Source organism: Watersipora subatra, chromosome 4 (assembly GCF_963576615.1).
Source record: "Watersipora subatra chromosome 4, tzWatSuba1.1, whole genome shotgun sequence".
Taxonomy (NCBI): domain Eukaryota; kingdom Metazoa; phylum Bryozoa; class Gymnolaemata; order Cheilostomatida; family Watersiporidae; genus Watersipora; species Watersipora subatra.
The window spans coordinates 36,313,982-36,325,252 of NC_088711.1; the positions used below are offsets into that span (position 1 = coordinate 36,313,982).

Genomic DNA, 11,271 nt, shown 5'->3' on the forward strand with positions numbered 1-11,271 from the left:
TGGAATTGTTTTGGAATAAATCGAAATGTCAAAGAGTCGTTTCAGCAGCAAACAAATAAAACGACTATATTTCATTTACGCAGGCAAAAGGTTTACAATGTCAAACGTGTTTTACTGATCATCGGAAAGATAAATATTGGCACGGCTTTTAACAATAGCTATAATACAACAAACGCATGTATTAAATATCGTGTTTGTATTTGCAAGGCCTATCGGTAGGCCATGCTAACTCTACAAGCTGTGACTGAAGGCTTGTAGCGGTATAATTGGCTGTTTTGAGCCATTGTACTGCTGCCTCTGATATTTGTATAAGCTCTATGGTTATTATTAATCAAGGGAAACTAAACCTGTAGAAATAGCATAATAGGTTGAGGCTATGTCTGAATGGCTGAGCGCAATCCGACATACGATTAAGATTGCCTGTTAACACACAGTTATTATATTGTTATTTGCCGTTCAACTGCCGAGCAATACAGTAGCTCAGCTAGTGGGTGTTCGTGTGCATATTTGCTCTTCTGGTTGCCGTGTTCTCTTGTTCGCTAATTGTATTTTTCTCACCGAGTCACTTCATTTATATTTTTCTTTTTCGTTTTACATTTTATTACTAAAACGCTATTTTTCATTTTAACATTTGTAATGGCCGGAATCACGCACAAAGACACAACATACACCAAATTGTTTGTTGGTGGATTGCCATACCACACAACAGATGAGACATTGAAAGCGCACTTTGACCAGTATGGGGAGATCGAAGAAGCTGTCGTCATAACAGACAGGGTTACAAATAAGAGCAAAGGCTATGGTTTTGTAAGTATTGCATGCTATAATGTCAGCCTATTTGAAATCCATTTTCTCATCATTTGGTACGTTTTGGCAAATTCACCTGCACCTACTACTTTCTGTCACAAGTGACACCAACTGTTACTCCGCGTTGTTTCATTAATGTGTCTGGTTGTTTTCTATTCTTTTCATAAATTGTACCCTCTTACCAATGCATGTTCTCTTGCATCACAATGATAAAACAGTTTGAAATTCAAAAACAAGAAGTTTCTTCTAAATTGGACAATTTTATTGTTAGTAAAACAACTATTAAAAGACATTATCATAGATGGTAGGCCTACAGCTTCTTACTTACCAAACGTATTGGTGATGTTTATAAGTTCTGCAGTGATTTTACGTTTCTATGACATCTTTAGGTAACAATGGTTGATCATGAAAGTGCCAAAAAAGCTATCCAAGACCCAAACCCTGTGATAGATGGAAGAAAAGCCAATGTTAACTTGGCATACCTCGGTGCTAAGCCAAGAGGCATGCAAGGTAAATACTTCATTGTACAACCTCAATGAGTCTTACTTATATATTTGTATATGTACAGTTTTGGACAGATCTTTTCCTTCATAAATTAACTATACTTATATGGTTAGCATTGTGGGTTCGTCTGAGACCTGGCACACAAAGCCCGGCACCTGTAAGCAATTTGCAGTATAAATTAATTTTGACATTGTAATATTATGTTATAAACTATTTATTGATACTACCAATTGTAAGAAAGGAGAGATTTAAGTGCATTTGTAACAATCTCATAATTATTGGGCTTTAACCGACTGACAGGCACCACACAGTGTCATTAGTGATGCAGTCGTTCATAGGAGGCAACATGCTCCAACTGTTTACTCTGTTGAAAGGCAGTAATGAGAGTTGGGTTATCTCACCAGGCCAACTACCTAACTACGTGCAATAAGATATTAGGGTTTAGCTAGCGTATGTATGAAATGTACATATTGCTTCTCTGTTAGATATTAGCTTAGGCCAGGTAAATCAGGCTCAAGCCTAGTGCTGTATAAACACCTATTGTTGACTTTTAAATATCCATAGACGAGCTGCTACCTAACGAATAGACTGAACTGGTGATTAGGCGCTGCCAAGGCTAATCCACTGGCAGCTAATAAATCTAATGAAACTGTAACGGTATAAGCTGATCATGTCACACTTATGCCAAAACTCATGCCAGACAGCAATAGTATTGTTACTGTCTTAGTGCTGTCAGTTATATAACAAGAAAATTTAATTTTTTGTTTTCAAAAATATTTCTGGCATATTTTTGTCAGTTTGACTCATATTGCTGCTAGAGTATTGTAGAACTATTGATTTTGTAGAATTTTATAGATTTGTAGAATTTTGTAGATTTGCAGAATTTTGTAGATTTGTAGAATTTTGTAGATTTCTAGAGTTTTGTAATTTCTAAAATTTTGTAGATCTCGTATTGTAAAACTTTTGATTGCTCCAATGGGTTACCTTAGGTCAAAAGGTCATCTGTCTTTTGTTTACTATCAATGTTATTATTGCTTAAATTTTGATAGCGCATGTATATAATTCGTGTGTTACTTTTATAGCTCTGAACCCTGCAGCCTTCTTGAAACCTGGCCTGATCTCTCCGCAACTAGCAGCGGGGTAAGCGTACATTTATAATCAATCTAGACATACAAAGTATTGCCCGCTTTGTCTTACAGATGTAGCTGTATATAATTGCAAGCGTGCTTGGCTTGCATTTCAACACATGAAAGGTGCCCAATCCTTTGTAAGCTCTTTAAAATCAACAAGCTTTGTTTGTTTAGCAACTGTTCTTATTACGAAAGTTTTTCACTGCTAATCATTCTTTATATAGATGCTTGTCTAGAGACAAAAACAATTTATTCATATCTATTATAGCATAATCGTATCAAAAGATTGTTGTATTTTATACCTAGATTAGCGACCTAGACTGGTTCATAATGCTTACGGGACCGGCGTCGCTACACCCTTCTCACCGGGTAGGCATGATGGTGAGAGTTGTCTCCACATCATCTACACTATAGCATAAGTAGATGTTTTGCAGTTTTGTTGGTTTGCTTATTTGGTGTGATAAGTTGCTTCTTTGATTGGTGTCGGTTGTTTTCAACACTTTGTCTTCATCTTTGTCTACTATGATGGAAAAATCATGTAGTAGCCTGGGTTCTACACACTCCTAGTATTGTTGGAGCTCAGGCTAGAGCTGATAGCGTGTGCTGTATGAGCCAAGAATTGACCCTCAGCCACTCAATGTCTGTAGAGCAGAGTCTTCCACGCAGTTCTGGACACGTGTGCAGTACAGTTTTACCCTCAGTTGATTGCCGTGCTCTGAGTCAAACCTTTCTTGATAATCATAAAGTCAGGGGTGATGACTTGACTGCTCTTTCTATCCGCTGTCAGCGGTGGCAGCCACCAGTGCCTAACAACCTGCATGAGTCATACACGCTCACGCTACTTCTGTCTAACTGGTGTCATCACACACATGCACTACCGTACCGGCAGGGTTTCCTCCAATATATAACCGGGTTTGGTGTAATCACATTGATTGACAATCTCGTGTTCTGCATGGAGACTGGGGTGGAGTTTGGGTGGCAAGGAGAAAGACTTGCTGCATATGGTTTTCTTGTTGTGGTTTACATATCTCTTGAGCACAGACACGTGTGAGGTGGCAGTGAAGGCTGGTTATACCACAATATACAATTTATATTTCCTCAAGTCTAATCTGTTACGGGACGGTGTCTAGTTCAGCCATACTATGCTCTCTATTCTTAGCCTAAAGCATAAGTTGTCTAATTTAAAAAGTTGTTCACGGAGTGACATTGCACGGTTTCCTAAAGAATGGCTTGCTAACTATACTGGGAATTTTTTACAATTGTGAGCGCAGAGAGAGCTGAAGTATGGCTGAGTAGATAGTTCCTGAGAAGTTTGCCATCTTAATAATGTAAGAACTTGTAGAGACAAGCTGTAAGCGGCAGTCTCAATACGTATAAAGTTATATACTAATTATATGACTACGTATTAGTTGATGTGACCAAAAATAGCAAAAAGTGGAAAGCAAATTCTTTACTAAATATTATCTCATTCAATGTATGGATTTCTATTGTATTCATCTTCGATGAAAAACTTTACTACACAAGGTAATACAATTTTTATTATTTTTGTCAGCTTTCAGAGCCAAACATTCGAAATTTACCAACCGGGATCCAGTATTAAATTTTATCCGCCGAAATAAATGTTTCGTCTCTGCGCTTTGTGGTTCTCTGAAAGCAATTAGTTCTTCAATGCGTGAATTCCTAAGACTCCTATCAAACAATTGTGTAAGAGTGTAAATGGCAGAGGTTGGGCAAGACTTCAACCGCAGGTAGCTGAAAGGGAGTTTATTGTACATGCATGACTCTGATTGTTAACAGATGCGAAAGCCTTCAGAACGGTGATTAGTGAATGCCACGAGCAGGTATTGAACTAGCTGAGATCTATAACAACCGAGTCGGCATCCTAATTAGGGCTAGTGGCAGCAATTAGCTAATTCCTTACCAAATTCGTGTGTTTATTAAACATAGTAAGATTTGCAGTAATGGAAAGCCTGCCGATTTCTATTGCCTCCTTCTGGTTTTAATCCTTTATACACATTCAGTTCCAGACTACAATCTATAATATCGTCTTTCTGCCTAGGTTACCTCAATTCTATGGAATGCCAGGACTATTTCCTGCTGCTACAGCGGGTCTTGGTCAAATGCAGGGACTGCCTCTTATGGCTCAGCCACCAACATCAACACAGATTAGTCCATCGGCAGCGGCGGCGGCAGCAGCTGCCGCTCAATATTCCGCTCTTGCTGACTATGGCTATTCCGCTGGTTATCCGGCAGGTGATTGTTCTCTCTTGTAATACCTAACAAAAAGTATCAGATACATGTAATCCTATGCTCTTTTTGACACATACAGCAGGTATTTGCTGTGACAGTAGATAATTTTTAAATGATTTACAATTTCCTATCCATATGCTACTAAGATCTCATGTGTAAAGAGTAAAATTTAGACGTGGATGCTGAAATAATCACAGCAATCGTTTGCAATGGATTGACCAATAGCAGACAAAGTATTGTTTTTCCGCAATTTTAGATTTTGATATTCATTTACTGTCTTCCTAGACACAGATACGGTCATTTATTTTTAAAGGAGATAGATATATCAAACATTAATTTGCTAGTACAATTAACTAGTTTCCAAAATCAACCAACTACCGCCTATTGTAATCGCTCACATAATTTGGAGAATGACATGCCAGGTTGAAAAGCAGTTTTCTTAAAGATTTGACTGCTAAGTCATATTTCTGAATTGGTGTAATGCATATGCACCAGATAGCTAGCTATGTTTCTATTTAGACAATAGTGGTTCTCACAAGTTGGTCCCACCCATCGCTTAGGTTTTAGATCTTGAAACCTTTAGAAACTTAGAACTCTAGATTTTCATTTAACCAGTTATTATATTTTATTCATTATTATTATTTCAAAAGTTCTGTCTGCATAGAATGTAGATTAACACAAACAAATTGTATTTATGGGGACCTTTATCGGAGTCATATTTGTTGCATGCTCTGGATGATACTAAGTTCCTTATCACTCTAGGCTTAGCCGGGTTGGAGTTCCAAGCTACCTCTCCAACCGTCACCAATGCCAACTACCCCGGTCTTTCACCCCAGCTGGCCATGTCCTTTCCCGCTCAGAACGCCGCAGCCACCCTCGCTGGATTGCAGTTTCAGCAGCTTCAGAGTAGCGACGCTAGACTCCAATAGTTCTCACCCAACCTTTTTGGAATCGGCGTGTCTACCTCGACAGCCGCGTGACTCACCAAAGAACAAGAACGTTTATTAGCGAGCTTTAACAGAAGTCAAGTTTTGTTAACTAAATCTATCAGACAAAGTTTTACACGTTAATCTCTTCTCTTTTGTAACTTTAGCGAATTACAGACAATTGTGAGGCCGAACTAGATAGTTTTGATGCATAGAACTTATCTAGTTCTTCCTGTTGATGTCTATCAGGAGCTTTGACTTGTTTATAGGATAGTTGTTACTCCTTTATGCTGACAAATGTGATTATAAACTGTTGGTCATTTTAAAGAGCTCAAGCAAGGCCTGTATATAACATACTTAAGTTATGTCACTGTTCATTCAGGTGCATGCCATGTGATATAACATTTAGATAACAAATTATTTTGAAAAAAAATTGTTATATTTTGTTGATTCATTTAATTGATTATAATCACTATTTATCCATTGCTTACTGCCATCATGTTGTTTTAGCAGCGTTCAGCTACAATACTAATGCTAAGAAGATAAATAGAGTTCTGTTGAAAATGTTTGAAAAGATGGCATAGGACAATTGTGAAAAGTTTTATAAATTGACGGTAACCATCTCACGTATTTGATGCACTCAGCTGTTAGACTCCGTACTAACAGTTGAAGCCATCTCATGTTATATTATTAGTGTCATATTTATTATACCATATTTATTGATATATTGTTCTTTAGCAATTTCACTTCTTTATAGTGAAATGTTATCTGTGTATTTCAACATTTCAATGAATCATTCGACCATTTAAATCTCTAGCCAATACCAGATGGCAATTGTTACAGTATTTTATAACAATAAACATGTGCAAATATCTAAATACTATTATTCTGTTTAACGACGTTTGCTTATGCATGCGATTTATATGTCTGCAACTTAGCGAGGATTGCGATTGATAGATCTGTAGCTAAAAATTTTCACTATTGATAGGTCTGTAAACCGAAAATCTCACTATTGATAGGTCTGTAAACCAAAAATCTCACTATTGATAGGTCTACAGCCTAGTAAAGATGATTATTTATAGGTCTGCAGCTTAGCAAAGCTTGCTATTCGTTAGCCTATTGTTTAGTTAAGCTTGCTATTGGTTGGTTTGCTGCTCAGTTATTGCTCAGTTGATCTTGCTACTGGTAAGTTCCTTGCTCAGTTGAACTTGACTTTAATAGGTCTGCAGCTCAGATAAGTTTGCTATTGACAGGTCTGCAGTGCGGTAAAGCTTGTTAATGATATGTCTGCAACTCAGTAAAGCTTGTTATTGATAAGTCTGCAACTCAGTAAAGTTTGCTTTTGATAAGTCTGCAGCTCAGCTTAGCTTGCTATTGATATGTCTGCAACACAGTAAAGTTTTTTATTGACAGGTCTGCAGCCCAGTACAGTTGCAGTTGCAGCTATGTTTGCAGGCAAGTAAAACTTTCTAGTGATAGGTCTGCAACTCAGTAAAGCTTGCTTTTGATAGGTCTGCAACTCAGTAAAGCTTGTTATTGATAGGTCTGCATCTCAATAAAAGCTGCTATTGATAGGTCTGCAGCTCAATAAAGCCTGTTATTCATAAATTTGCAACTCTGACACTTTTACGCAATAACATGAGCTCTAATAAGCAGGCATAGAAATGTAGGCAAATGCTGCAAGGGTAAACATTTTTTGAGAAACTTTGTACAGTAAATAAAAATAACAAATGAATACAAATATTGGAAAAGTTAGTAATGCAAAAACTCTACCACCTATCTGCCGGTGCTATTGTCTACACACTTAACATGTAGGGATTTTAAAAATTTATGTTAATTGTTCCACACATACTCACACATACTCGTATATTAATTCCTTAGAGAACACTATATCATATATATGTACTAGCGGAATGCCCGGCGTTACACGAGTATTAAAAAACAGCTTATAAACAGTGGCAGGTAATATAGTTGCCTGCCACTGGCCATTAGCCTGGCACATTGCCAATGGTTAATTTGATAAGCTAGTATCCATATTACTAAACTTACTAATAAGAGCTGTGAGAGCAGGCTTTAGTGACCCTGCGCCGTAACGTAATGGAGAGTCGCATATGCTATGGGTATGTTAACCCAGATAACCACTCATATCACCCAATGAATCCATTGCATCTCGCGTAGCTTAATTGATTAGCATATTGCCTAGTAAAAGGGAGGTTCCGAGATCAAATCTTCTGCGATACGGAATATCAATTTCAAGATTTTAATAGCAATAGCTGGACAGACTGATGGACAGGCACTGAGGTTTATATACATGTATATGTATTAGACAATTGGCTTGATGCACAGAGTTATCAGAGTAATGAGAGTTCTTGGTTCATTGCTATACTTACACTAAATAGTTAAATCTGTAGTGACAGAAGACTGTGAACCTTTCTAGCTGACTCAACTGTTAGAGAACCCCAGCAACCACCCTATATACACAGTCAAATCAATAAATAATCATTTCCACTAATCATCTACATCAGTGGTTCCCAACTACTTTAGAGCCATGGACCCCCTGAGCTCTTTATCTAAAAGTCATGGACCTCTTTATAAACATAATATATGGTGTTTATAACAATGCATTGTAAATTGATGTACATTATAAATTAGAATAATATAAGAGTCAATAGATTTGAAATGTTTCTATTTATTTACTCATATAAAGCAATGCTATACTAAATTGCTTTGACTGTTAATTTTCAGTAGTCAGTTTGTTAGTGGGATAGATTGTACTTCTTGTTTTTTTACCAAATTTTCAATCTTTGGGGAAATGGTTGACAAAGCGCATCGCATGTCGTCTTCAAGTCCTAGTCGGTTTTGTTGTTTCGATTTGAGAACAATCATGGAGGAGAAAGCGGACTCGCATAAGTATGTAGACACAAATGGGAGCAGAGTTTAAAGGGCGTGTTTGGCTGTCTGTGGATATGAATGAATCATAGAATGCAAAAATTCTTCAATAGTTTCATTTTCATAAACATCTTGTTTTGCTGGTTTCATGGTTTCAACATGCTGGTTTCATTTTGTTGTCAAATAAATATAGTTGCCCAATACTGTCACAATTATGATCAGTCAGCTGCCATTAACAAGCATTCATGATATTATTAGTCGCCATTGAGAAATGACCACAATTTGGTTTTACATACAGATTTTGAGTATGAAAACTACATTGCACAGCTTTGCTGCTGTTCCATCTTATTGGCCAGGTCAAAAAATGTGACATCGACAAAAGACTTTGCCATTTTATATTATAGGTGGAAAAATATTAATTAAAAACTAGGGAAAAAAGGTCATTGTTCGGGTGATTTCGGGTAGACCCCTACCAATCTGAAAATTGGTAAAATTAAGTAAGTTGAAATGTTTTATTTTCCATGGATCTTAGTATATTGCTGAAACTGAAGAGGAAGAGGGAGAATTTCGTGTTTGCCGGTTACAGGTTCTGTTATTTTGTACCATTCAGCGGAAATCAGGTACTATCCAGCGATTGACACACATAGGTGATAAAAGTTTAAACCCAAAAACCTAACAAGACAACGCGACCACCCCGCGGGAATTGAATTAGCCCCGAAACCCAGGCTAGCACAATCCCAACAGATTTCGATCATTAAACCCCGCCCATATCATGTCAGGTTTTATATCATTGATCCAACCACTATGACAGAAATAGCTGTAAATAACTAGCTAGAAAAACCAATACTGGCACCAGCCTGTGGACCCCCTCAGAAGTTCCTGTGGACCCCTGGGGTCCATGGACCACCAGTTGGGAACCACTGATCTACATGTACATACTGAGGTTGGCCCGAGCATTGCCCACCAATCGTAAATTTTGTTGAAACCGTAAAGACCAGATTTGAAGATATTTAGTATAACATATTCTATACAATTATGAACAGGTTTATATTTTTGGTCAAGTCAATAAGTTTGTAAGCCCTAATTGGTACCTTACGCTTAAAAATATTCATTTTTAATCTGAGATTGTATTGCCTTAAACTGACTAGCTATAACACCTGTATATGTTATAATTGCTTGTAGATATATAGTATTGACTAGCTATAACCCCTGCCTATATTATAGTAGCTTGTATATAGTACTGACTAGCTGTAACACCTGTATATGTTATAATCGCTTGTATATATATAGTATTGACTAGCTATAACACCTGCTTATTATATTATAGTAGCTTGTATATATAGTACTGACTAGCTATAACACCTGTATATGTTATAATCGCTTGTATATATTATAGTATTGGCTAGCTATAACCCCTGACTATATTATAACAGCTTGTATATACAGCCTAATGATTATCAGACTTCAAAAATTATTAACATTGTCAGAATCTGCATAAAAATATAAATTTATTTCACAAATTTGACGTAACTAGAGATTTTAGGAGTTGTCTAACTTGCTCTCATATTACATATAAATGTGATCGGATAAGAATAACATGCAATCAATGATATACAGTCCCCAGGGGGACTGTATATCATTGATGCAATGTAGGCATAAAAGCATTTAAAAATTACTTTCAATCAATCAACACTTTTAGTAAAACACTTTAAAAAAACAATATTTTGTTTAGAACTTCTCAAAAATTTGGAAATAGTTTGAAAAGTACCAAGTATAAAAAAATTGTGGTCTGTGAATTGTTTTATTAAAAGCAAATCTGATGCAAAGCATTAGTGCTGCCTGGGACTGACTTGAATAGCTCTGCTCATAATATTTATTATCCCCATCAGCCATTATTTCTACAGACAAGCGCTGATATAAATCTCTGTAATAACTTTACATTGATAGTCAGTCGTGGATAAAGCGGTAAACAATACATATAATTGCCAACAATAACTGCAAAGCCTCCGAATTCATTGACACTTCTTTAGAGAATATTGACCTCGCTAAATCAATAATGGTTTCTTTGCAGAAGGCATGTATACCTTTAAACGCTTAAAGGTATCGCTAGACATTCAATCATTTTTAACCGATCAAGTGCAAAGCTATTGATGTTTCTCACTTATACAACAGAATATTTGTCATGTTTCCAGTATTATGCAGAACAATACTAGTAGCTCTAGACTACTGATATATTATCATTGCAAAAACAATAGAAGTTGGAAAATTTGCTATTGAAATTCTGTGTGGTAGAAGAATATCAAGTGCTTCATCACTAACCATACGCTATTCACATGTTTGATTGCATTGCGCCTGGCTAAAAATAGCATCTAAAGAATTACGTCGGCTTAAGAAGACACTTGCATTTGTGTTACTTCAAATATGATGTAGGTCGTTATATGCTGGCTACTCCAGCTCAATTGCATTCTTGCATTTGGCTTATTTTAAAGAATTTTGTAAAAATTTGCAAATTGGTTAGTAGTTCGTAAAATATAATCCACCAAACTTCTGATAGGCATTTATTTATATACTTATACGGAAAACAGTAATATAAAATAATTAAACAAATCATACAAAACCTTAATTGGTAATCATATACATGTACATGTACATAATTACTACTGAGAAACAGTTGCAAATAATTACGAGTTGTCTTCACCTGATTTTCAGCAAAACAATAATTTCTTAATTACAAAATACTTGCGAACCATTTCAAGGTTGCGTGA

At 36.4% G+C, this 11,271-nt stretch overlaps 1 protein-coding gene across 1 annotated transcript; it reads left to right on the plus strand.

The window, feature by feature from the left end:
* The first annotated feature begins 467 nt into the window (after positions 1-467).
* On the plus strand, positions 468-6,107 carry LOC137393328 (RNA-binding protein 24-A-like). Its single transcript, XM_068079830.1, has 5 exons — positions 468-807; positions 1,197-1,317; positions 2,394-2,451; positions 4,501-4,694; positions 5,454-6,107. Exons 1-5 carry the CDS (start codon positions 637-639, stop codon positions 5,618-5,620), a joined length of 711 nt encoding a protein of 236 aa, XP_067935931.1. The 5' UTR covers positions 468-636; the 3' UTR covers positions 5,621-6,107.
* The last annotated feature ends 5,164 nt before the right edge of the window (positions 6,108-11,271 follow it).

Coding starts and splice junctions, on each gene's coding strand:
- LOC137393328 (XM_068079830.1), top strand. CDS start 637: ATGGCCGGAATCACGCACAAAGACACAACATACACCAAATTGTTTGTT. Junction 808..1,196: donor AGAGCAAAGGCTATGGTTTT/GTAAGTATTGCA, acceptor TGACATCTTTAG/GTAACAATGGTTGATCATGA. Junction 4,695..5,453: donor TTCCGCTGGTTATCCGGCAG/GTGATTGTTCTC, acceptor TTATCACTCTAG/GCTTAGCCGGGTTGGAGTTC.